Source organism: Ciconia boyciana, chromosome 6 (assembly GCF_034638445.1).
Source record: "Ciconia boyciana chromosome 6, ASM3463844v1, whole genome shotgun sequence".
Taxonomy (NCBI): Eukaryota; Metazoa; Chordata; class Aves; order Ciconiiformes; family Ciconiidae; genus Ciconia; species Ciconia boyciana.
In genome coordinates this window covers 45,679,603-45,705,248 of record NC_132939.1, presented here as the reverse complement: position 1 = coordinate 45,705,248, position 25,646 = coordinate 45,679,603, and the positions used below count along the sequence as shown (strand labels likewise).

The 25,646-nt window shown below is 59.6% G+C and overlaps 2 protein-coding genes across 2 annotated transcripts; one reads left to right on the top strand and one right to left on the bottom strand.

Annotated features, from left to right (window-relative positions):
- Window positions 1–129: 129 nt before the first annotated feature.
- Window positions 130–6,365, bottom strand: EIF2B2 (eukaryotic translation initiation factor 2B subunit beta). The gene is made up of 8 exons (XM_072863662.1): window positions 6,141–6,365; window positions 5,342–5,462; window positions 4,643–4,791; window positions 3,706–3,869; window positions 3,328–3,423; window positions 2,305–2,442; window positions 1,532–1,598; window positions 130–612 (listed from the first exon to the last, which is right to left on the bottom strand). The coding sequence occupies exons 1-8, from the start codon at window positions 6,301–6,303 to the stop codon at window positions 455–457; spliced, it is 1,056 nt and encodes a 351-aa protein (XP_072719763.1). The 5' UTR covers window positions 6,304–6,365; the 3' UTR covers window positions 130–454.
- A 10,420-nt stretch (window positions 6,366–16,785) lies between these two features.
- On the top strand, window positions 16,786–24,509 carry PGF (placental growth factor). Its single transcript, XM_072863663.1, has 7 exons — window positions 16,786–16,932; window positions 17,112–17,151; window positions 17,868–18,064; window positions 19,527–19,603; window positions 21,407–21,436; window positions 21,527–21,589; window positions 22,294–24,509. The coding sequence occupies exons 1-7, from the start codon at window positions 16,867–16,869 to the stop codon at window positions 22,313–22,315; spliced, it is 495 nt and encodes a 164-aa protein (XP_072719764.1). The 5' UTR covers window positions 16,786–16,866; the 3' UTR covers window positions 22,316–24,509.
- The last annotated feature ends 1,137 nt before the right edge of the window (window positions 24,510–25,646 follow it).

Here is a 25,646-nt window from a genome sequence, read left to right as displayed (position 1 = left end):
TTCCTATCGCATTCATATGTGAAAGCGCACCTTAAAGTCTGCTACTGCATCATAGGTGCAGGCAACTCACTACACTGGTAAAACTCCTGCTAGTTAAAGAAACAAAATAACTGTATATGGAAAACGTGCTTAACAGTGAGATCACTGTAAACAGCCTTTATTGCAGCACACTTTGAAGTAACATCTTAGCTGCCCCAGAGAGTTACATGTACGCCTTGCTGTTTCAAAATCAAAGTGGGTTAGCAGCTCCGTGTGGCTTCTAACACAGCACAGAGATCAATACCTGTACAAGAGCTCTGACTTCTGGTGCTTTTGGGTAGGAAAGACATTGCTGAGCAAATTCCCCACTGATTCCCCACAGCAACCTGTCTTTGCAACGTACACTTTAGTTAGCTGTTGTATTTTTCTAAAGAGAAAGATAGGAAGAGTCTGGAGAGCAACGTGCTTCATGGCATTAGAGTTCATAGTCATCTGGATGGTAGAGCTCACTCATGAGGCGGTAGATGTAGGAAGGGGCATTACCCCCAATGTTAGAAATGAAGAGAGTAATGAGCTCTGGAGGGACGTAGTCAAACACTGGGCAGTGAACGTTGATCTTTGCCAGGATCTCCCCTGTAAAGTGAACAGCAGCAATATTAGACATAGCAATTCAAAAGTACATTTAGCCTTCTGCACATCTTCCTGAGCCCCTGAAGAAACTGCCTATGCACATGCCGCCCTGAAGTCAGTACTAGAACATCCTAAATACTTTCCAACTTCCTCACTGATGTCATTGAATTGCAGGTATACAGCAATCTTGGATGAATGGCAGCACTCTCTTTTGCTAATTTTTAACTGATAAAAACCCCAGATCCCCTCTGATGTAGATTTACTAATTGCCAAAAAAACTGCCAGTGTGTAATTAGAATACAAGAATCCTGATGCTGCCGAAGTTATTATTTAAAGAAAAGCTCAGAACGCCAAACCAAAAACCTGTGCCAAACTGGATATCTTAATTTCAAAAGTCTTTGTCACATAGAAACGGGGCTTTGACTTTGCTATCTGAAAATGGGCTTGGGAGCTTATGCCTTTGTGGTGTGTGTGCTTTATGTGCTTGTGTGGGAAACCCACTGCAGAAATACTGGGTTTCAACAGGTGGATCACGTAACAAAGTTTCAAGAAGTTAACATAAGTTGTAGGAAGGAAAGGAAGCTGCCCTCTGTTTTGGGCATCTGCTCAGTCCTGCAGGGAATTGCCACCTGCCTGGCACCATGATCACAATCCTGTAGTAAAACAGTGACTATTTGAGAGCAGAAGCAAAAGTGCAAAGACAGTGTTCAAAGGAAATCCTTTTTCTGTACTTTCTGTAATAGAAAGTTATGTATAAAACAGGATGGTTCCCAGCACTTTTTTCTACTTAAGACAACAGGAAAGGATTTTCTGTCTTGGGTTACAGGACAGTCTTTGTTTACATTTTATGTGATCTGTTAAAAAAAAAATTAAATTATAGCCTGAACCAGCTTGACCAGCCTGTATAAAGAAGAACCAGTACCTTCTGTGAATGGCAGCACTTCCTGTGGTGACACAAACTTGTGGAATGAATCTTCTTCATTAGGGAACTGAATGAGAAAGAGTACAGGGAGGTCAGGAAAAGAAGAGACTGCCTCATTCTCCTAGTGAAAACAGATCCTGGGTGCTGGAAGGAACTAAAGCAGAGGAAGACGACTTGCCAGGTGATACTACATCTGTTTACAATAATTACATAGTGCCTGTGTCTAGAACTTCTGTAACATCTACAGGTGAAAGGTTTTTCCTCAGAGCTTTTAGAGCCTTCCATGACCTGGCTGCCCTTCTGCAAAGCCTAGGGAACTGGAGCAGAGAAGTGACTTCCTCAGTCCGCAACTTCATCTGACGATGCTGAAAAAGTACTGAGTGTAAGAAACAGTTTAGAGCATCTCCATCTACCTCCTCTGTCAGTACAGAGGGTCTTTCAACACTAAAGATATAAACTGAAATCCACTGTGGCTGAAGAAAAGTAAGTATGGTGATGTCAGTCTCCAGTAAGCAGTGGTCTACATCCTTATACCCAATGCACTGCTTACTCAGCACAGGTGGCAGAGGAGGGTGCTTCAAGGAGATCCTGAGGTGTGCCAGATTTGGGCGAGCATCTCCTATCTGAAGTAACAGCGCTAGATGGGGGAGGTGGCTCATTTACCAAGCTCGCCTTGGGACAGACAGTGCTCTCCACCCTAAGCTTCCACAAGCATAAAATCACCCCCAACTCTATGTAGAGCAGGTGCAGTCCTGAAGAGCTGCTGTACTTACCTGCGGTGAAAGCTTGAACATGGGGGCACACACGATGAGCGGAGTGGAGTGGTGTTTAGCTGCCAGTGCCAGAGTGTGAGTCCCACTCACTGCAATCAGGGCGCCGTTGGCCAGGATTGTCTTTGTACCAATGATGACCTTAAAAGGCAAATCAGCATTAGATAGCATGTTCCACCGCAAACCGGGGAAGGAACGCTTCCTGGCTTGGACCCTGCTGGATGAGCTGGAGGAGTTTGTCAGAACAACCAGCCAGCCAAAGGCTGGAATTACAGGGCAGCTGGATGCCTGATCTGTTTCATCTGGCACTGGCTTCGCACACAGACATTCCTCTCTAAAAGAGCATGACTACAGCATGGTGAGGCCAGCACAGAGAACTTCAGAGGACAAATGTGTGTTCTACTGCAGGGAACACCGAGCTGTGTTCCCTGTTGTTCTACAAGCCTGCAAAGTAAGCTTTGTACAAGTAACTTGACTGCTGGCTGCAAAAATTCCCTTGCTGTAAAAGGGGAATAATGTAAAGCAGCTTAAAATATATAGATAAGAAGTGGTGTGGCTGGATTTTACTATGTTACAAGTATTTTTTTCTTTTTAGTTTGGGGTGCCAAGTCTTCATCTCTATAAAAGTACACAACAGGTCCGTTTGAAAAGACACACCTTGGTGATTCCCTTCACCACCCATCTTGTGTTCTGGGCAAGGCGAGTTTCTTCCCTTTGGAAATGCTGCTTTTTGTTCTATCTTCCTTAAGAACTGAGATTAATCTTTGGAGGCTCTCCTGGCTTGGCTTCTTGTAACTGTTCCACCTGTTAGCCACTAAGGCAGAAAAACCTATCACAGTGCAGTTAGTCATCATACTGACTTGGGGTTCCACACTGAATCTCCACCCCAGCTGTAAATAGGGACTATTACAATTTTGAGTCTTCAGTGAAGAAATGCATCCATCACTGCTGGGACCTGCAGCTGGTTTGGGAGGCCTAAGCATCCAACCTGCTGTGAACTCCCTCCTCCAGTGGAGCCCTCCTTACCTTGTTGACTCGAGACATGACAGCAAAAATAGCTGCATCACTCATGACAGTAGTTTCAATGTTCTCTTTGGATAGTCGGACAGCCATTTCGTGACCCTAAAAGAGGGAGAATCCAATTGGTCCCCTGGGACATAGCTCCTGCAGAGCAGTTGTAGAGATATTAGCATTCCATTCTTGTCTGAACTGCAAAATGACCAAGCGATGGAGCACAAATACAGCCCTTCAACTGAAGGACACAGGGTAGGATAACGAGCTGTCTTTAATCTCTCAACTGCCAAGGAACTTCTGTAATGTTCAGCTTGCCTCCAGAGACAAGAGTTCAGTAAGAATGCGCAGGACAACACGGCAACTGGAGAAGACATCCAGCCCAGGCCTTACCTGGCAGAAGGGCGCACACTCCGCCACGATGACCTGGAACTTCCGCTTGCGGGCAGCTTCCTTCAGGAAAGCCTCAACGGTGCGCGAGTAGCCAATGGTCATGATCACCTCATTGGAGTGGATGTGCTCCAGCGCCTGCATAGCAATGTTATCGGTGGTGCCCTCTGTAACAGAAGGAAGCCATGGGTGGAAAAGCAGCCAGGAAAAGCAACACTTGTGCTGCTAGGGCTGTCCTCCAAGATAATTTTTTTACTACAGCGATGCTATGAGCACTGGTAGAGCAGGAGCAGCTTTTCTCCCCTTTATTTTTACCAGTGGAGAGGGACCAAGAAGCTGGCCCTTGAATGCCCCATACTCCCTATCTACTCATAGAAATAGCTGTATTGAAAACTCCATCATGAGGGGAGTGAGTAGATTGTGTCAGCACTACTCCAGATGCCCACGCAACAACTAGTGACAGAAATTCAATGGTTTTACAGTTCAATAGCACTAGGACCAGGTGGAATGGAGAGGCAGGGCAACCTGGGCCTCAGAAGGAGAGTCCGGTGCCTGATCTGTCACAAGATCGCAGAAAAATAAAAATGTATCACAGTGCTTTGTGCACAAGGGTCAGGTTATATGTGCATAGGGATTAAGTCCAGCCTTGGCATATTTTTGATGCTCTTCTTCAGAGGACTCAACTCAAGACTTCCCAGAAGACCAAGAGCACAGACCAACAGCCCCCCATGCTGTTCCCTCCACAATGTTCCACCTGTCTCCCTGTAAGCCAAAGAGGACTTAAACTAAGTCCTGGGAGCAGCAGGACTTCAGCTCCTTCATTCCTTCAGATCAACCCTCCCAGATCCTTGCTGTTTTCTTTCCGCCCAAGAGGAGGGGGAAGCATCAGTCCCATCCTATAAGGAGCTCCACTCATGGGGCAGTTCAGACCCATCCGTACCTAGCTCTATTAGCAGCTCGTTAATGGCTTCAATAACGTTAGCTCTGAGGGGAGGATAAGGGGTGCTGAAATCCTCGCTCAGTCCTCCGGAAGTCAGGAGTTTGTGCAGGGATTCTTGCTGGTCGCTTTCCTCACTGCGCCCATGAAGCCTGCGGAGAGCAGCAGCCCTTCAGCTTCGGGAGAGAGCACAGGGGCACGGCCAGGCTGAGTACCGTCCCCACAGTGCAGCACACCTGGATGCGAACAGAGAGGAAGGAAAACCACACGCAGGAGGCATGCCGTGCCACACCAAAGAGTTTCCCTAGCTGTCTCTGGCAGAAAGACACCCGAAGCTCTGCCAGGAAGCGCCTTCCTAAGTCGTGTGCAAATGCTACGGCCCACAGATGAGGAGCAGGCTCAAGGCTCCAGTGGGATGGACCTTCCTGGGAATGCAAGGAGAGAACAGCCCGAGGTCAGGGCACAGACTGTTCTCACACACCCACAACACACATGCCAAGTGGAGTTTCACTAGAGGAAATGTCATCAGCTACACTGAAGGTTTCCTCTGATGCTAAACTCGCTGAATCCCTCTGTAGCAGAGGTGGGAAAAGGGGGAGATGGAAACCAAAGGGGTCTCATAGACGCAGCAGAAGACACCGCATGGGAGGGCTGTTCTGGGCTCCTGAGAGGGGAACAGGCAGCAAGAGAGGGGCGCTTCACCTGCCATACTCTTCCCGAATGACCTTCAGCACTCGCCGCACCATGTTGCCCACGGTCGTCTCAGACGGCTGGGCTGCCGTCATCCTCTGGCCCTCTGTCCGGATCAGATCCATGAGCTCCCCTGCAAGAGGGGAGGGCCTTGGTTATCGCTGCCCAGAGCGAGCCCGCGCGAGCCGCACACCAACACACCCACCCCGCAGCAGCCCTGCGGCCGGGGGCTGGCTCTGGCACCAGTAACGCAACACTGGGAATGAGTACGGAGGCGTGAGCAGAGAGCCACTCGCAGAGCAGCTGGTTCCGTGGGGCTGTCTGCAGTACCATCACCCGGGCGCAGCGCAGACTCGAAGCCTGGGGCAGCAGGGCCGTAAGCAGTGAGTTTAGCCAAAGGGGAAACACCCGCTGCTGGAACGGCCAGCGCTCGGGCTGCGGCCGCTGAGGAAAGCGCGTGGCTGAAGCCGGGGACGCTCGGGCAACCCCTCACGCAACGACACCGGTAGGGACGGCAGCCTGTAAAGGGCCGAGGTGCGGCCGGACGAGCACTGGGAACCCAGAGCCACCGGCAGCCGCGACAGAGGCTCCCAGTTCCGCCGGGCCGCAGCCGCAGCGCCAGCGGCACCGCGCCGGGCCTGCCCCGGCCCTGCTGCTCCCCCCGCACCCGATGACCCAGCAGCAGCGCGGCCCGACGGCCTCGAGGGGCCCCCCGCCGCCGCCCTCCCACGGTTCCCCCCGCCGCTGGGCGCTGCCGCCGCCTTGCTCCCGGCGCCACACGGGGCCCTGCCCGCCGCCGCCCGGCCCTCACCGGCGCGGCTCCATCGCCCGTGCGCGATGATCTTCCGCAGCAGCGACAGCGTCTGCCGCGCCGTGTCTTCGGAGCGCGGCCGCTCCCCGCCGCCCCGCAGCCGCGCCACGAAGGCCTCGATCTGCTCCGACAGCTCCGAGCCGCGCTCGGCGGCGCCCGGCATGGCGGCGGCGCTCCGGACCGGCTGGGCGCCGCAGTTGCACGCACCGCTTCCACTTCCGCCGTCGCGCTTCCCCATTGGCGGAGACTGCCAAAGTGCTCCCACCCCCCGGCGGCGGCGCAGCCAATGAGAAGTGCGGCCGGCGGGTGGGCTGCGGCTCGCGGGGGCGGGGCGGGGGAGGCCGCCGGGGGCCTCTCTCGTAACCCGGGAGACGGGCGGTGACCCCTGACCCCGCCGGACGCTGCCCGCCCCGCGGGGGCTTGTGGGAGGGCGGCGGGCCGGGCCCGGGGGAAGGAGCGGAGCGGGGCGGGGCGGGGCGGCGGTGGCCGGGCCTCGCTGCAGCCTCGGGGCCGGGGGGGCGAGGTCTGGTGCGGGTACGAAGGTGTTGGAGCCGGGCGGGCGAGAGGGAGGCGCGGGCAGCCTCCCTGGGGCGGTGCCCCCTGAGGTGGGCGCCGGGCCTGGCGTCGCCCTCCCCGGCCCGGCACAGCTCGGGAGGTGTGCGCTGGCCGGGTCCCTCGGGCCGGCACGGACGGAGCGGCAAGGTCACCTCCGCACGGGGAAGCGCCTGGCCCGCACGCCGCCGTTGACGCCTCTGTGGAGGGGAATGCAGCGGGCCGGCGTCAGGAAGGCCCCGTGTGAGGGAACGCAGCGTCTGTACTGCAGGGCCGGAGGGAGGGAGCCGAGTCTGTTCCGAGCAGCAGGGAGAGCCCATATGCAGGGATTTACTTTGGACCGTGTGGTGTTCTAGCCGCAAAGAGCCAAAGCAAATGGGGTGGGAAAGGCGCGGTTCCTGGCAGTCCAATTGTTCTTGCTGGCAGAGCCAGAACCGGCTCTGGATAAGGCAGGAATGTAGCTCCTTTGTGTCTAGTTCCTGGAGCTCTGTGTCCAGGGAGCAGGCAGGAGCCACGGTGTAATTCTCATTGCGGCACTGCTTTATTCCGTGGCTCTGCTCTGTGTCCTGTTGTTTCAGATTAGGAAACCAAAGCAAACTGGTTTATGCTGGAAGCTTTCAGCGGGTGCTTCCTGCAGGGGCCTGTAGGGCCTTGGTGCTCATCGCATCTTTTTTGTGCTTGTCTGATTCTCTTAGGACTCACCCTACAGCCAGCTGCCATCCAGGGACTGTTGGGTTCCCAGCAAGATACCAACAGTTTGTGCGCTGGGTCTTGAGGAAGTATTGCAGGTGATTTATCACTCAAAGCCTGGGCTCGGCTGAGAGTCCTTCCACCTCTCTCTCTTCCTGCCGCTTCCCCAAGTGTGCCTGGAAGCCAGCGCACCTGCCAACCTGGGGAAGGAAGCTCACCGCATCCCTTGAATGCCTGGTGAAAGGCCACACATCTGGGTTTGCCTGGATGTGCTTGGAGGGTGCTGCTGCCCTGGCTGGAGGTCAGAGTTTCCCTCCTCGATGAGCTTGTCTCATCCTTTGTCCCTGGAGAGAGTCAGTAGAGGGTAACAGGGTTTGTCCTGCTGTTGGCTCAGCTGTGCTGGGCCCTACTGTGCTTACCAGGCACATCCTTGTTTCCTGCTGCCTTCTCTCCCCTTTCTTCCCAGCTTTAGATGTCTGTTTTCTTCCATCTTGCATAAATTGGAGGCTCCCTGGAGTAGGGCCTCCCTGGCTGCGCATTTGCACAGGGTAACGCAGTTCCCCCTTTTGCCCCTCTGCGCAGCTACGTTGCAGGCCAGGCAGGGGAGGGCTGCCCATGCCCATCGGCTGCCTGCCTCTGCTGCTGGCCATCCCCTTGCGTTGCTGTGTGCCAGCTGCCATGGCACGCAGAGACGGCTCCCACGCGTGCACCCTGGGACCAGGGCACGCAGTGAATTGGCCAAAAAAAAAATCCTTTGTTTGTTTACTTATCTCGCTAGTAAACAGAGCAGCTCTTGGAGATTAGTCAGGAAGGAGAAGAGGAAGGGAAACCGGACTCTGAGGTTATGACCTCCTTGTGGATGCTGGGCTGTTTACATTCCCTGCTCCAGTCCCAATAACTATTGCAGGGCAGTTTCTTCTCAGCACCTTGCCAGGCTGCAGAGGTTTTCCCGGCTCATGCTGTTCCTGCCCTGTTGCCTGCAGCACTTCCCGCCAGGCACTGCTGCCACAGCTGGCCAAAGACGGCCAGCAGTCCGGTGTCCCTTGAGGGGCAGAGTCCTGCGCTTGGTCTGCTGCCTTGTATTTCATGAATGAAAGCCTCTGAATGGGGATTTCGGGAGCTGTTAGCCCTATGTAGCAAAGCTGAGCCAGAACCTGCGGCTCTCTGGAGACCTGAAAGGCAAACCCTGAGCTCTGGCTGCTCAGAAGGACCGTGGCTACGAGACATCTGGTTGTCATTAGCCATCAGCTGCTGCCAGGACCCAGTGAGTTAAGCAAGGAGTGCCCGGGAGGACTGAAAAGGAGGGAGCGGGGAAGAGCAGTAGCAATGACAGCAGCACAGGGAGCGTGGGGCATGTGGGGAAGGTAGCTGGAAAGACACATCTTGGTGTACTTAGCTAAAATCTCGCTGCCTTGCAGGCTGTGCTGGCCGAAGCAATGTAGTGGGAGGTGCACGTGTGCATCCCTGGGCAGCTGGAAGGAGACTCACCTGGTGTTCCACAACTGCTGGGTGTTAGGGAGCGGGAACCCCCTCTCCTGCCGCAGCCACAGACAGCTGCCTCCTGCACAGCACACCCTCCTTCCCTTCCCAGGTGTATTCAGGTCCCCTGGGGCAGAGTTGGCCACTGCAGCTTCTCATCTGGTGCATGAGCAAGCGAGGAGGCTGACATGACTGCAGACAGTGCTGGTGCTGTGGGCAAAAGAGCTGAGTGGGGGATGAGCTGGCTGGCCGAGCAAGGCAGCACGTTTTCTGGGCCTGCAGAGGAGCTGAAATCTGGCTCGTCTCAGAGAGCTGCCAGCCTGCCCAGGATGGCGTCCTGCTCTGTACCGTCAGGGATTGCTGCTGGAGACGCTGCTTCCCCTGCATCCCCGGGGGCTGAATGTCATTCCCCAAGTGCTCGTGCGAGGGAGGAGAAGGCAGGACGGAGGCTGGGTAGAGCCTGGGAGCGCTGGAACATGGTGTGCTGGGAGGCTGTTTGGATTAGAAACTCTCGGCGGGTAAGTGGGCTGGATGAAATGCCAGGGAGGGGAATCAGAGTTTGCTGAACTGTAGTAATTGCACTCATCTGCAACACCCGGGTAAGCAAAGTGAGCCGCTCGCCCTCAGCGCGGGCGAAAGGAAGGAACCAGCAGGCGAGAGCCAGCAGAGCCACAGCCCAGCAGGAACAACAGGGCAGGCTGTTAGCACAGCACAGACTGTGAAGACTGAATAGGTGACACGGGAAGAAGCAGCGTAGGGTCATCACTGTTGCCTAAGCCACCCGCTGAGCACGAGTGAGCAGCTAAGGATGGCGTGGCACGTGGGAGTGGGGGGAACACGAAGCAGTCTAAGGAGAAGAATGCACCAAAGGTGTCTTTGTTGTGGCATGATTGCTCATTGCAAGGTCCATGCTCAAAGGCCTGAGATAAAAACGGGGGACGACTCAAGCCCGAAGCTCTTACAGCCACAGATGTGGAGGCAGGGCTGTAAGGAGGCAGGAGTGAATCTGCTGAAGGGCTGAGGGAGCCCAAACCGATGTTTTCTTTGTCCTACAAGGGAGAAAGTAGGTCACTTAGTAGGTGAAAGGGATGGAAATGATGGGCTGAACTGAGTGCTGAATGCATGTTTAAAACTCGAGCTTCCAGGGAAAGAAGACAAAAAGACCCAAACAAACAGCCGGTGATCAAAAGCAGGTACGTGAATAGCTGGAAAGCTCAGCTCTGTGGGTCTGGAGGCGCACGCACGCGTTGCCTGAGTCATCGGCAGTTTTAGCATGCTTGAAATTCACAGCTGACTCTGCAGGTACCAGGGCACATGTTCTGCTGGTCTTCACTGATGACTCTGGTAACAACTGTCCCCTAAACCGGTTATCCACAGGAAAACATGGCTGCTGTAACCGCCTGGGTGGCCAAGGAGAAACAGGCAGGGCTTGCTATGGGGAGTAACAGGACGGATTCAGCACCTCAGGTTAGCAAAGGATTCGATGCAGCTCCTCGCTTGGCAGCCTGCGTGTATGTGCATCTGTCTCTGCCTAGAAAATGGCTGCTGGCTCATCCTGACGTGAGCGCAGCACCCACGGGCAGGCCGAGCCCATAGCCAGACCCTGGCAGTACCGATGCAGTCCACGATCCCTACGGGAAACGAGTAGGCGGTTCTGAATCTGGCCCAGGGACTGTCTCTCCTGCCAGCAAGTTTGCCATTCGCCCCCTTCCTTTTTGGAGCCTTAAAAATAGAGACCGAGGCCGGGAAGCGGGAGGGTTTTTCTAGGGCTCGTTGTGGAAGCAGCCCAGGCTGGGCTGCCCCTCGCCCTTCCCGGCCTCTGGGAAAGGCATGGGAAGCTGGCGTCCAAATGCCCGCCCTGGATGTGGAGCCTCACTCGTCAGCTCCTTCATTTGTGGCGGCTTCCCAGGTCTCCTCTTGGGATGCAGGCAGCTGGAGGCAGTCAGTTCAAAGGCCAGGCTGGTCAGGAAGAGGTGAGGGAAGTGCAGGAAGTTGCTGCATGTCATGTAGGAAAACAAGCCCCAGCGAGGGACAAGGGAATGTGGTGCAAGGCTGGGCAGGAGGTGCCGGCCCCAGCATTGCTAACGGTGTGCCGGGCCTCCGTACCCAGAAAAGGCGTTGGCTTTGCGCGGTGTCACCAAAGGCACAAGTGGCTCAGGAATCTCAGTGGCACCATGCAGGTGTTGGCCGCAGCCCTGTCCCCGCTCGGAGGGCGTGCGGCTGGCTGGGCTGGGGAGGAGGTGATGCCGGGGGCCCGTCCCTCCAGGCTGGCTTCGGAGAAGCTCCCGAGCAAACTTGGTGCGGCTGCAGGAAGCCAGGCCTTTGGGGTGAGACAAAGCACGGCCTGGCTGCTTTGTGGTCACCGAGGGGTCCGTGACACCAGCAGTCTGGGCTGCTTCCTGGTCACCGGCCAGCTCCCCGCAGTTCCTCCGCTCACGCGCTTCCAGCGCTGCAGCTGGCCCCAGGCTCGCTTTGCTCATTGTCTGCTGCGGGTGATGGCAGCTATTCAGCGGCTGCCAGGTTTCAGGGAAAGGGAGAGATGAGCCACTCCTCCGCCCACGTTCTGGGAAAGCCTCCGGGATGAAGCCCTGCCGATGCACACGTTCACTCCTCGACGGGGAGAGCGTGCTGTGGAGCCTGCATCCCCCCTCTGCCTGCATCCCACGTCCCCCCCCTTATCAGCAGGCGTGATGCCGGGGAGCAGAGCTTGGAAGCAGCCCAGGCTGCTGCCCCGTCCTGCACAATAGCGGAGCCTGCTGCTCCCCGTCTCCTTGCCTGTTTGCTTCCAGAGCCAGGCAGAGTCTCGCCGTCACTATTATTTTGCTTTGTGTCAATATTATGACAGCTAAAAGCAGGAGAACTGCATCCACACGATAAGCGGCCAGAAGCTCTGGGCTGGGCGTGGATCGGGTTTGAGTTTGGCAGGGGAGAACAGTGCCTGGCAGCCCCTGCCCACCAGCTGGCTGGGCCGGGAGAGCTGGGAGGCGAGGGGCAGCGGCAGAGCAGTGGGCGATTTGTGCCTGTGTGCTTCTCGCTGTTCAGTGCTCGCTGCCCTTTTCCCAGGGGAGATGAAACACGATAGATGTGCAGGATATGCTTGGTTCTCTGGTGGAAAAGTAACCTCTGTCTCTTTCCTGGGGAGAGGGGCTTGCTCCCCTCCCACTGGGAGAGTCCTGTCCCTCCTGCCCTGTGTGGGCCTGGGGTGTTCCATCCCTGCCAGTGGTGGAGGGTCACGCACACGCTGCTGCACCAGTCCTGGTCGCAGCCTGTTTGGGCTTTCCCAAGTGCGGTGCTCTGCAGCTGCCAAAGGGAAATCCCTGCAGGGTTTCTGGGGTTTGGGGGCTCTGCTCCCACCCAGGGCTTCAGGAGAGGAGCTCAGGCAGAGCAGGGCGAGCTGTGCCATGGGTGCTGTGTCTCTGCTTCCCGCTCCGGACTCTTGGCTCCTCATGTGCAAAGGGGCAGTTGTTTTGGCGCAGTAACTGCACGCCCTGCGGAGGCTGCTGACAGAACGCTTACCTGTAGGCACCCACGTATGCTTGGGGCTGTGGTTTGGCTCTCCAGTGCCTCGCCCTGCTCCAGGGCTGTGCTCTCCTGCAAACACCCATGGCCCGGCCAGTCCCTGCCGTGCGGGGCTGCCCAGCCGGCCAGCCACCGAGCGCTGCGCCTGGTGGTGTGTGCCCTTTGTCACCTCCCCACCGGGCACAGCTGACTGATGGCTCTGCTGGGAGACGGCTGGTCATCATTAACCCTCCTGTCCGCTGCCGGCATTGCCTTCCCGCAGCTTTGCCCTGGTGGGAAGGCGACTCTGTCCCGTGCCCTGGGCTCAGTCTTGGCACTAAACTAGGCCTGCGCTGAAAGACGAAGCGTTAAGCTGAGCAGCACTGGGTCTGCCAGCCACCGATCCGCTCCTGAAACACTGGCTGGCTGAGGGCCACGGCTTCCCAGGGCTTGGGTCTGGCGGTCTCAGGGACCATCATCCCAGCCCCGTGGTGAATTTAAGCCATGCCTGGGAGCAGCAGCCAGGCTTGCCGCGGGTTCCCCTTGCCCAGTCTCCTGCCTTGAGCGCTTTCGGGCAGCCCTTGTGCCCGTCCCGTGCCCCTCCGAAACCCGCATCTGACCTGGGCCGGCCCCGGTGCCTGCAACCCGGGGGGGCCAGACCCTGCTTTCCCCAGGCGCAGGGCTGGGCCGTCAGGTGCCTGCGGTGTCGGTCGCGGTTCCCCAGGGAAGCCGAACTCCCCTCCCGAGAAACCAAAACAAACAGCAGAGTTCCTGCCACGTGCGGCCGGGGCTGACTAAGGCCGGACGCTTCCGCCTGCTGCGGGCAGCAGTGGCCGGGGCTGCGAGCCACCACCATCGGGGTGCGCGGCACGGCCCATTTCCCCCTATTGTCAGCCTCCCCCTCGGCAAACACATCCCCCTGCGCACCTGGGCTGGGAGGAGGCACTGACACCACAGCAACCAGCCGCCAGGAGCGAGGGATGTGCCGCCGCCGGTGTCTCTCGGAGTCGGAGCCGCCGTGGCATGGCTCTGGGGAGTCCTTCAGGGCTCGGGTGCCCAGGCAGGTTGTTTGCAGGTTGTTTCCTTGAGGAGCAATGCTGACCATCTGGGGTCACTGGTGCAGCCCTGCTTGCCTGCAAGGACACTGGAGAGCCCCGTGTTTCCCGGAAGAAATCAGCAGCAATCTCCTGGCGGAGAGGCCTGGGTTTCCCCATGCGGAGAGGCTGGTACCGGGGAAGCCCCTGCCAGACCATGCCCATCCCCGTTCCCACTCTCACATGCAGGTACGTGCAGCTCCAACCAGCCAGTCTCCAGCCCTCTGCCTTTTGTCTTCAACCCCCACTGCGGAGACACAACCTACAGAAGATTGAGCTGGTTTATCTCGGCGTTAGCTGTGAACCAAGTCCTCCGCGCTCACTGATAGGGGAGCTTAGAACTGAGTCTAAGAGCCGGATCCAGGGCTGGGGAAAGTAATCGAATGAAACACCGAGGGTGAAACATGGGCACTCTGGGATGAAGGGCGGGTGCGAGGAGCCCAGCACCTTACGTCTTCAGGCTGCTTTGACCTTGGGAGTCCCATCACAGTGCCGGACATAGGCAGCTGCTGGGGGGACTCTTGCCCCCTGGGCAGGAACGGCAGCAGCAGCCTGAGGGGGTGGCTGTGCCAGGCGCTGGAGCACGGGGGGTTTGGCACTTCCCCCAGCAGAAGCCTCCAGCCCTGATCAGATGGACTGTGGTGTCCTAAATAGCAGCATCACAAAAATAATGCCCTGAGGATTTCAGGGGTGTTCTCCAAGGGCTTCAGGGGTGACGCAGGAGGTCCTGGCTATGGCCAGCTTAAGAGCGATGCAGGGACGAGTTTTTGTTGGGCTCTTTTCATCTGAGATGACAAAGGTGGGATTTTGCAAGGGAGAAGATGCCCATGAGGGGATTTTGATGCTCAAATGGGGCTCTTTTATGGAAAAGGGGACTTAGAGGGACCTCGCCTGCGGTGAGCAGGCTGAGGTTTCGCGGGGTAGAGCCTGCGCTGGGCTCCTTCAGTGCTCCTGGGCAGCCCGGGCCCCTGCTCTTGCCCCTCACCCAGAAGGTGTAAGAGGCACGGAGGTGAGCCCATTCCCCGGCAGGGCTGTGCCGCAGCGTCCTTGCAGCCGGGTGCCAGGGTTGCCCATCCCCGCCGGACTGCCAGGGCTCACCCGCAACAGGGATGCACCATTGTTCCCCCCCCACCCCATCTCCCTCCCCAGCTGCAAGCAGGGCAGGGGGGTGGCACAGGCAGGCGGTGGCATATTGAAGGCGATGCTCTCAGCCCGCAGCCGCCGCATGGGGCTCACTGCGGGGGAGGCATCTGCCCTTTAAGGAAATGTCTCTATTTGCCTTATGTCCCTGGCCGGTCCCTTGAGCCTCCTCTGTCCCTTGTTCCCAAAGTGCGTAGCTCTGCTCTCCAGAGCCCGGTGGGAGGCGGTGCGAGGGACACACCGATGCATTTATAGCATCGACCTCCAGCCCTGTCCTGCAGCTGGGGAAGGGTAGGCTCAGCCCCTGGGGAAGGAGCGCGGCAGAGGGGAAAGCGAGCGGCCATGGCCCCAGCCAGCTGCATGTTTCTCCCATTTGCAGGGGGATGTTGCTGGTCACAGGTTACCAGTTTCCAAATATTGTTTCTCTGCTCCTGTCTCTGCTCCATGCCGCCTAGAAAGGGGATGCTCATCCCAGGAATGTAAACTCTGCCCAAGGCCTCTGAGGAAATAGCTTCAGAGCAGGAACAGGATTGCACTCGGCAATTAAGGGCTGGTCTCCCCAGCCACACAGCTCCTGGGGGAGAGCCCTTTGCTCCAGCGCCAGAGGCTGGCCTTGTGTCTGAGAGGTGGCCCCGAGGGACCTTCCTGCAAGGACAGGCGTGAGGCCCCGTGTGGTCACGGTCTTTGCAATAACAGGATTCTGTCTGTCCAGCGAGTTGGCAGCAGCTGCTGCTCAGGGCGGCCTCTGGTCTGGGCTCTTTGGTGGGAGAAACGCTCCCTTTGGCCCCCACCTCAAAATCATCCCTGGGGAGGTGGGGGGGTCCACTTGGCCCAGGAGGGTCCGTGGGGTGGCAGAGGGAGAGCACAGGCATGCTCCAGCCATCGCAGCGGGGACGTTGCCTGCTCCTTGCTGCCCAGCCAGGGGCGAGAGCATGAACAGGCGCTGAACTCCGCAGCGGCAGCCCCCGGGCAGCCGTCCTGTGCAGCGGAGTGATGAACTGCAGCGCACCCAGCCCCCCCGGAGGGGCCGGGATTTCTGTGCGCTTATCTCTGCAGCATCTCCCTGCTAATTTGCCAGGCCCCGCTCCAGCAGCTTTCTCGCACACTCAGCGGTACCAATGCCTGGAAACTCCAGACAGAGCCCAGCTCCTGCTGACGCCTGAGCCACTGCCACCTGCATGGCCTGGCGGGGCTGGGCACAGGCAGCTGGAGTGTCCTGCATCCCCTGGGGACAGACTCCACAGGGCTGGGGACAAGCCACTGGCGTCCTCATGCCGCAGGGATGGACCTCACGCAGAGACGGGCAGGGAAGCCCTGGAGCAGCCTCCCCGCTCTCCCAGGAGGACAGATCATGAATCCTGGCAGGGACACAGAGCCCGTTATTTCCCTGGGACCTGCGGCCCACAGGGGATCATGTTGTCCCCTGGCATCTCTTCCCTTCCCACCTCCCATAGCTCCAACTTCCCTGGCCGCTGGGGCTTAAAAATAGAACAGAAAAGGCCACAGAGCTCCTTTGGGTTTACCCTTGGCCACAGGGTTTGGCCCCAGACCTGCTCCAGGGAACCGCTGTGCCCCCTTCCCTCCCAAGCTGGAGGGACCCCCCATGGTGGGCAGGACCGGAACGCGGTCCCTGGGGCTGAGGGGGCTGGAAACCCTTGGCAGGGGCTGGCTGGGCAGGCCCGGGGCAGCGCGGGGGGAATGGGGTGGGTGAATGGGCGTGGGGTGCCCGGGTGGGGACAGGGCAACAGCAGGACAACGGGGCGGATGGATGGACAGGAAAGGGGCTGCGGGGTGGGCACAGGGCAACGGGTGGGCACGGGGTGGCCGGACGGGCACGGCGCAGCGCACGCCGGCCCTGGGAGAGGTGGACAGGACCCGGGGGAGCCCAGCGAGCCGAGGAGCCCCGACACAGCCCCGCTGCTTCCCGCCCCCGGGGATGCACCGGGCACGGGCCGGTCCCTAGAAGCCCCGGGGCAGCCCCGTGGGGAAACGGCCGGTGCCGGTGCGGGGGGCTGGAGGCGGGGGGTCTCCGCCGCGCGCGGGGACACCGGCCGTCCCCGGGGCCGGGCACCTGCTCCCGCCCCGCGGCGGAGCCGGGGCGGGCGGGGCCGGGGCGGGGCGGCGGCGGTGAAATACGGCGGCGGAGCGGGGCGCGCTCCCATGGCCCGGCGGCGGCGGAGGCGGCACGGCGGGGCCGGTGGCCCGGCGGCATGCCGGGGGCGGCGGGGCGGTAGCGGCGGCGCTGAGTCGGTGCCGGGGCGGCGGGAGCGGCGATGCGGCTGCTCGGCGCCTTCCTGCGGCTGCTGGTGGCCGGGGCGCTGGGGGCGCCGCCCGCCCCGGTGAGAGCCGGTGGGGCGCGAGGGGGGCCGGAGCGGGGGCAGCCCGGCCCCGCCGGTGCCGCTGCCGCTGCCCGGGGTGGCGGCGGCCGCCGGGGCAGCTCCTCCCGGCGCTGGGTGGGGGGACGGCGGCGGGTCCCCTCGCGTCGCCCCCGCCAGCGCCCGCCTTTCCCTCCCTGCAGGCCCCGGAGGCGCGGGGGACCGCCAGCGCGGAGCCGCCCGGTGAGTTGGCAGCGGGCGGCCGCCGGTGCCCCGGGCTGGGAGGGGGCGGCAGCCCCGGGAGGGCTGCGCGCAGGGCCGGGAGGGGGGGCTCGGTACCCCCGGGGCCGTTATCCCCTCCGGAGCCCCGCGGCGATGCCCGGGGGGGGTGGGGCAGCGGGGAGCTGTGCCGGGGCTCGGAGCAGCCTGTTCCCCACAGCCCGCCCCGGGCGCTTGCGGCACCGGGCACCGCCGCGGGCCGGAGCGCAGCGCAGCCCTGCCCCGGGCTTGCCGCTCCTCCGGTGCCGGGATGCGGGTCCCGGGCAGGAGCACTCCGCTGCGGCTCCCCTCTGCTCTCCCCGCTGGGAAACTCGAGGGGACGGACGGTTGTCTGCTGCGCTGCGGGGCTGGGCTTCTGCGCCCGCCGAGGGAGGGCAGGGCAGACGGGGGAGCCCCGCCGCGGCGGGGTGCGGGGGGAAGCGGGGTGCCTGGGAAGGAGGAGACGGAGCTGGCGGGCAGGTGGAGAAAGAGCCCATCGGGGTGGACGTGGTGGCTGTGTGAGCCCCCGCACCAGTGCAGTGATGGACTTACTGGGGGCACAAGGGGTCCTCTGCATCCCTGTGCCCCCGTGATGGATGCAGGACCCCACTGCGGCTGCTGCACCTGCCCCGGCGGTGGGTCGGCTGGGCTCAGCCTCTCCGGGGCACCTCCTTATAGCCCCCCGCCCCGGTCTCTTGCAGTCCTGACCTTTCGGGAGATCTGGAATCGTAGTTTCTGCCGGCCTCTGGAGCAGCTGGTGGACATCATTACCGAGTTCCCCAACGAGGTGGAGTACATTTTCAGACCCTCCTGCGTCTCCCTGCAGCGCTGCGGAGGCTGCTGTGGGGACGAGGGTCTCCGCTGTGTCCCCGTGGAGACAAGCACGGTCACCATGCAGGTAAGCACTACTGCTGCGGGCCCGTGGCTGTGCCGGGGAGGTGGTGGGCTCCTTGCCAAGCACCGACAGGGTGAACTTGCAGCTTCACATCCTCCAGACGTCGTGGCAGTATGGATAACGGGGAGCGGGCTTACTCACAACTGCCCAAATGCATGCCAAACCAGGAGGGTCCCTCTGCCTGCTCTTTGGGCTTGTCCCTGAGGCCAGGTGACACCCCTGGTGGTACTGGCCTTGCTCCCTGCTTCCCTGCCCTCTCCTCTCTGCATGGTCCATCTGCCATCGCCTTTCCAGACCTTCCCTGTCCTGCGGTGGGGCTGGGGGTGTCCCAGTTGCCTGTGACTCTGCCTGCTGGGGCAAAGCAGGCGCTGCCCCTGAACTGCAGGGAGAAGCGAGGCTCTCGTGTGTCAGGAGATGCCTGCGGTGGTGCTGACAGTAAATGCGTGCTGGGGGCATGGTGAGCATGAAGGGCCGCGCCAGCTGTGTTTCCAGTCCCTGCTGTGGGAGCTGTGTGAAGTGGGGTGGGAGATCCCGGGCTGCGAACAAGCTCCTGGTCGGCTCTTCCCTGTGCGCCAGGCAGCTGCTGTCCTCCTGCTGCAGCCCTTGCACCGTGCTGCTGGAGATCAACCCGCTGCTGCTGCAGGGAGCAGGGAAAGGCTCTGTTTTGCCATGGGTGATGGACTAGAGAGTGCCTGCAATAAATCACCAGTGATTTTGGTCTCTTGGGGGGTTGCAAGTGTGTTGGAAGGCAGGGTGGGAGTCTCCAAAAAATCTTGACTGAGGTGGAGCAAGATCCTGACATGAATGGGAGGCAACTCTCCAAGCACAGGTCTCCCTCCCCAGGAGGGATCCTGCTGCTGTGCACGGGGTGGCAACGCCAGGCACTTCTGCGGCGGCTAGTGTGGATCACACCGATGATGAACATGCCCTGTGAAACCCCTGGATGTCCAATCTGAACTCCAGGCTGGGCTGTAGGCTGACATGTGACAGGGCAAATCCTGCACCCCTGGACTCGGGAGGCACCATGGTACTGACTCCAAGCTCGGTGCTTTGGGAAGGGCGGCCAAGAGGAGGCAGCAGCAACAGGAATGGTCTGGAAGACACGACTAGGGGGATAATTCCATCAGAGAAGGGAGATGTGCAAAGTGGTCAAATATGTGAAAGCTCTCCACAAAGGCAGAGACAAAAAAATCTCCACTAAGGCTGGGAAATCCCAAGACCATGGGACTTAAATTACAGCCCTGAAGACACGGGGCGGCTCTAGCAGAGCCTCCCAAGCTGCCGGGGCAGCCGGGCCTGGCCTGCGCTGCCTGCGTGCGGAGGTGGAGTCTCTGCTGCTGGAGGTCCCGAGGAACAGGTTAGACACGCGTCTGCCCGAGAGGCTGGGGTGGCCAGGCAGTGCTGCGGGAGCCCTTCCAGCCCCCTCCTGCCGCCGGCCGGGAAGTAACCTTTGCTCCTCTTTCAGCTCCTGAAGATAAAGCCAAATGGGGAGGCACCCTACGTGGAGATGGCGTTCACCGAGCACAAGCAGTGCGAGTGCAGGTAGGGACCCCCGGGCTCGTTTTGCACCCCTGTGCCCCTCCAGCAAGAGCGACCCTGCCAGCTCACCCTGCGTGTGGGACAAGGATGCCCTGGGGCCACCCCAGCTGTGCTGGGACACCCCCACTGTCTGCACGCTGGGGTTTGCCGGTGCTTATGGCCCTCGCTCAGCTGCAGGCTGCCCCGTGCCTCTGCAGCCTGCTCCCCGCAGCCAAGGGGGTGCGTAGCGTTGTGCGGCCAGGTCAGGCACCATGCACTGTCTGCAGGGCTGGAGCTGCTGTGGCACCCTGGCTCTGTGAGCAGGGATGTCTGTGCCCCCTGTCCCTGCGGCTGCCTTGGCGTGCCTGGTGTGTGCTCTTCTGGCCAGAGAAGCTGCCTGTGGGTAATGGAGCAAGGCTGGTGGCTCTGAGGCCCGTATTCGGTGTGGGGCAGTGTGCCCAAGGTGGTACCCTCAGGTGGTACCCTCAGCAGGGAGCTCTGTGGCTTGGCATACCTGAGCATGACCGTGGCCCAAAGAAAAAGCTGAAGGGCTGGGCCTTGGGCCTCCATTTAAGGGAGGCTGCCCCATCCAGGGCTGGGGAGCAGGGATTTACATCCAAGCCAACAAATGAAAGCTTAAAACCTACAGCGCCAACCTGGCATGGACACACAGCGCTGGCCCGGGATGGATGCGCAGCACCAACCTGCCACAGACTCCTGGCATGTAGTTAACCCCTTGGGGTGCTCTCTGTGTCCCAGAAGTGGTGAGAGCTTGGGCAGGACAGGGCCTCTGCCCGGGGGCTGCAGTGCTGTGGGAGCAGGGAGCGGCTCCGGTGCTGCCCGCAGCCGGTCCCCGCTGCGGAGCCTCTCCGGCACTGCCTGCATGGGGGTCCTGGCATTCGCTCTCCACCATGACCCCAGGGTGATTTAGTATTGCGAAAACTGGGGACTGAGTCCTGCTGGGCAGCTGTTAGATGTGATCCTTGCCTGGAAGAAGAGCCTGAGGATCCCCGGGTCGGTATTCCCCTGCAGTTGTAAGAGCGGCTGTGCTGGAGCAGACCCAAGGCCCAGCCAGCTCCATGCTGTCTCTGGAGCATCTGTCGGTGGATGCAGAAGAGGGAGTGGGAAGGAGCACATGTGTTACTCCCCCCCCCCGCTTCCAGCTATTTTCCGTGCAGGGAATTTCCTGAGCCTGTTGTAGTTTTCCTACCTAAGGTAACTCCCAGGGGATCTCCTACAAGTGCAGGCTGCCTTTGAATCTGTGTAAACTTCTTGCTTCTGCAGCACCTTTTGGCTTCTCCCTAAGCTTCTTTCCACACCTTTACATCGCTCCCCTTTGAAGTTTAGCATAGGTGTGGTGGATGTCCTGGCCTTGGCCCTTATAGGGAATGCTTAAGCCAAGTATGTCGTGGCTGTTGTCTGAGAACCACTGGTGAGACTTTGCAGCAAATCCCACGAGTTACTCAGGATGTTGCATCTTGTTTAACCAGCTGAGCTATGAAAGCTGTCACTGAGAGCAGCTGAAACTGAACCTATGCTTCCTGGCCTCATGGGCAAAATGTCACATCCCCAGGGGAGTCACCAAAGCTGGCCATCCCCTGCCCCTTTGCTGTCTCTGCCTTCTCTCTGCCTGCTGCAGTCAGCTCCTGGCTGAGGAGTTGTTAAGGTGGAGAGAAGACATATTGGGTCTATTTTAAGAATGAATGATAACAGGTAGGTTGTGCTGTGTGCTGGGGCATCTCAATAAACCACCTCCAGCAGCTCAACAGACAGCATTGCCCGATTGCCCGAGTAACCACTTCACTCTGTCCTTTTCCTGCCCCGCAGGCCCCGGCAGGACCTGATGAGGCTGGGAAGGTAAGCGACATCAGGGACAGTGTCACTGGCTCGGGTTGTGGGTCTCACCTCCCACACATCAGCCTCTCCTGTGGTACTTGTCTTTCGAAGGAGGAGGTCCAAGGGCCGAGGTAAGAGAAGACAAGACAAGAAGAGACGTAAAGACTGTGAACTGTAAGTGAGCAGGGACAGGTATGGGTGGTGTCTTCTGGGTTCATTTCTTTGGGATGAGCAGCTTTGTTAAGCCTTTGGGTCTTTACTGACTCTGTGAGCAGTGAGGGGTTTGTGGGGCAGTGGGTGGCTATGGGGAAATGGGCCTTTTACTGAGGGCTCAATATGTGCTTGGTAGTCTCCAGGCTCAGCTGCTCAAAGCTGGCCAGTCCCACCCAGGGTGGGGATGGATGGGCTGGGTGACTTGATGGTGTGTAGCTCTATCACCGTCACAGACCACGCTGGGTTTCCTGGATCCATGAATTTCCAGTTTCAGCCTCATCTTGCTGCCAGCTGTCCTTCCTCCAGTCCTTGGCTAGTCATTGTTTGGGTTACTCTACCCTTTCCCTCCTTACATTTAGCTGACTGTCCCGAACCGCTTGCTGTAACAGCACAGGCTGGACTCTTACTGCAGACACTTCTGGGGTATGGTGCCTGTGGCTGGCACTTTCCTGTTTTGTCTGAAGCTTGCTGCCTGGGGCTCAGCCAGCACCTACAGCCCCATTGCTCTCGCTCCTCCCCGTGAAGAGGCTGCCTGCGGTCCCTACCCTTCGGTTCGGTGCTGGAGAGGCCGGGCACAGGGAGGGGGGTAGAGCGGGTGAGCCTGGAGGTCCTGGTGTCCCCCCCCATCCTGGCAGCACTCACCCTGTGCCGTGCTCCCTTTGCAGATGTGGCATGCCACGCAGGTAGCCTCTGCTCTGCCCCGGCCTCACTCCTGCTGCCTGGGTTTGAGCCAGCTGTGTTCCTCCCCGGTGCGGGGGACTTGCGGAGCCATGCCCCTCCAAGCAGCGGTGAGGAGCAGGACTCTGGCAGGGAAGAGCTGACTGGACTCTTGCTTGGCCCTGGTGGGAACACAGCCTGGAACCGAGGACTCCCTTGCCCAGTCGGCACCGTCGGCAGCAGGACCAAAGGACCCATGACCAGGCCTGGGGCTGAAGATGAGGAGCTCAAGCAGCGTGTTGGTGTTCAAGGGCATCCTGGAGGTGACGAGGAGCAGAGCTGTTGGACTTCCTGCTGGAGCTGGCTGGGGACAGCATGATGTGGGGGGCAAGCAGAGGCGGCTTGGAGGGCTGCAGCTGCAAAACCGCTCTGTCCTGCCAGCACCCTGCAGCTGGGGAGGAAGGAAACCTGGTGCAGGCAAGGCTGCAGGGCTGTGTCTGTTGCAGTCTTGGCACGGGACAGCCCAGGAGGGTGCCAGGGAGCTTGCCTGGGAAGCCCTCCTGGTGAGGAAGGGGAGGGAACGGGGATTGCAAGGGTTTCTCACATACTCACAGCCACATCCCAGCCTTGCCCTGCTCAATAAAACCTGATGGTCAGACACAGGAGCTGGCAGTGTGAGTGCTCCTGTCTGCTTTCCAGCAGCTGCAGGCAGTGCTCTTCCCCATGGGCACCCACCCAGCCTGGAGGAGGGCAGTCCCGTGGTGGCCTAGGGCTTGTCCCCAGCACCAACTCCTGCAGCACGCAAGGGGCTGCCCTTGGTGTGATGCTGGAGATGGGCAACCAGGAGGTCAGGACCAAGCTGCTCCCCAGGCTGGGTGCTACCCATGTGCTGGAGCTCAGGTGGGTACTGGGAGACCCTTGGGGGAACTGCCCTTCTCCTCCGCACCATGCTGTGGGGCTGGTACCTCTCCCTCTTCACCATCCCCATCCTGTTCTCACCCCACTCCAAATGTCTGGCTCACTGTCCTGTGGCTTTCCTTCTCCCTAGTTGGGCTGATGCAAGGTTAGGGCAGCGGGGGACAGGCTGCCCGTGGGCCTTCCCACCCAAGAAACACCCCACCAAGGCTCATTTGCCTGGCATGGGGGCAGGCTGGCCTGGGGGCCCCGTCTCTTACTGGGAGCATCCTGGGGTGTGTGTGGGGCTGGTGGCCCTCATTGAGGTGGCTGTGGGTGCTGCTGTTTCCTGCTTTCCCCACTCAGCCGGGTCCATGCCCATGTCCTTCTGCGTCCCTTAAGCAGTGCCCCTGGGGCTCTTCCTCTCCCCTTTCCTGCCCCCACTGCAGGGGGGCTGGGGCTGGCTGCCAAATGCATCCCGTGCTCCTCCATGCAAGCCGTACCCTGGAGCAGTGCACATAGCTGGAAACCCTAAGGGTGAGTTGGGCACCAGCATGCTCATGGGGCACCCCTGGCACAGGGCTGAAACAAAATCAAGGGTTATTCTTGAAAGCTTCAAGTAAAAGGCTGGAGGGCAAGATGTGTAAAGTCTTCAACATTACTATCAAATGAGGTGACCTGCAGTTTATCCTGCACTGAGGAAGAGGAGTGGAGCCTAACGTAGCAGGGGTTGGGGTCCAAGGCAGCTCCTCCTCACATCTGATATGGCAGCCCATAGCCGGGGCAGGCTCCCTCAGAGCTGTAACACTGGTGCCGCCTGGGGCTGGCACGAGGACATGGGGACAGGGCAGGTCCTCCGGCAGCAGTACCCTGGCAGGGAAAGTCGGTGGTGGGTGCTGAGGCGATTTGAACCTCCATGCTGCCACTGTGCAGCATGGTATGGACCAGGCGAGTTGCACCTGTGCAGCTGGGCATATCCTCCAGGACTTGCTGGATCCCTTTTGGACCCCATTGCTACTTCTGGCATCCACAGTGTCCTGCGGCACAGCCTATGTGGGCTCTGCCTCAACAACGGCTCATGAAGCTCCTCCTTGGCTGCCTCATGGATGAGGGGCACTTGCTGCTCCCCTTCCCACGCCGCTCAGGGTCTGCGTGGGCCACGTGGCACCCGAGCTCCGGTGGCCTGTCCTGGCCTGTGCAGGCTCTCCCCATCCCTGCGTGCCGTTTCAGCCTGGCTGGTTGCGCTTTGAGGCTAAGGAGAACTACTTGCAACGCTTGAGGGACATATGTGATGGTTTCTGTATTGTATTTAACAGTAAAAGTTTCACTGCAGTAGTATTAAACCTTTAAAAAGGAGGTTATATAAACCCAATTATGTTAATAAAAATAAGTTTGTCAAGAGTGGTGATCAGGATTAAAAAAAATTCAAACAAACTCCCGCCCAGTGGCTTTTCCTAACAGTTCCTGGTGTCTGGCATCACCTCTTTGGCTGCTGCTTGGCACTGAGAGTTTTCAGGCAGCTCTGCCCAGAGCTGGCAAGGCCAGGCGCCTGCCTTGCACGGCCACCCTGTGTCGCTTCTCCCCCTGCGTCACCTGAGCCCCCTGGGTGCTGTGTGCAGTGTCATCCCCTGCTTCTCCCATGGCATGGGGTGTTGGGGTGGACAACAAGGACGTGGGTGCCTGGGAGGGATGTGGCTGTCCTGCTGCGGCAGCGACGAGGATCAGCTGGGGCAGGAGCAGGGGCAGGCACCACCAGCATGGGAGGTTTGGGAGCTGCGTCTCCAGGTGTTGGGGCTCCCTCCAGCTCTGGGGGTGTTTCACTGAAGCTTCATCGGCAAGGGGAACTCAATGAGCCCTAGCAGCTCCCTGACGCTCCCGAGGCTGCTGCGGGAATCATGCGCCCAGGGGAGGACTGGCTCCCTTCCCTGGCTCTGCGTGTCCTGGGACCCCCGGGACCCTCCTCATCCCAGGGTGGCAGGGACGTCCAGCAGGACATCGCACCCAATGGTGACATGAGGGTCAGGGTGGGGGCCTGCTGCCCCGAGGGGGAGAGCGGGGCTCCTGGCCTCAGGGCTTGCAGCCACCACCCATGCTCCCTCCCAAGGGGACCAGCTACTGTCTGCCTGTCCCCCTTCTGCGTTGCTCCCAGTTGTGCCTTTTTTGGAGGTTTACATCAGTAGCTCCTGTCAGCCCTCCCTGGGCACAGTGGATGTGTCCCCTGAGCACCCTGACAAGGTCAGCTACATCTACAGACCCCCATGTCCCCCACGCACTGCAGAGCGGGGCTGTAGGAGGGGACTGGTTCCCTTGTAAAGGGACCGGGACAGACCCCAGTTCCAAAGCCAGTGGGGAGCAGAACAACCCCATGCTGGTCCTCCATGGACAGGCAGCAAACATGCCCCAGCCCTGGTGCTCCCAAATCCCCCATTCTTCTCCTGCCTACATACCCCTTGCAGACGGGCAGCTG

What these genes read in the sequence shown, in the direction of transcription:
- EIF2B2 (XM_072863662.1), bottom strand. Translation starts at nt 6,303, where the DNA reads ATGCCGGGCGCCGCCGAGCGCGGCTCGGAGCTGTCGGAGCAGATCGAG. An exon ending in ATTCGGGAAGAGTATGGCAG is followed by an intron (nt 4,792 to 5,341) that starts GTGAAGCGCCCC and finishes TGCTCTCCGCAG; the next exon opens with GCTTCATGGGCGCAGTGAGG. An exon ending in TCATGTCTCGAGTCAACAAG is followed by an intron (nt 2,443 to 3,327) that starts GTAAGGAGGGCT and finishes TTGCCTTTTAAG; the next exon opens with GTCATCATTGGTACAAAGAC.
- PGF (XM_072863663.1), top strand. Translation starts at nt 16,867, where the DNA reads ATGCGGCTGCTCGGCGCCTTCCTGCGGCTGCTGGTGGCCGGGGCGCTG. An exon ending in CAAGCACGGTCACCATGCAG is followed by an intron (nt 18,065 to 19,526) that starts GTAAGCACTACT and finishes CTCCTCTTTCAG; the next exon opens with CTCCTGAAGATAAAGCCAAA. An exon ending in AGACGTAAAGACTGTGAACT is followed by an intron (nt 21,590 to 22,293) that starts GTAAGTGAGCAG and finishes CTCCCTTTGCAG; the next exon opens with ATGTGGCATGCCACGCAGGT.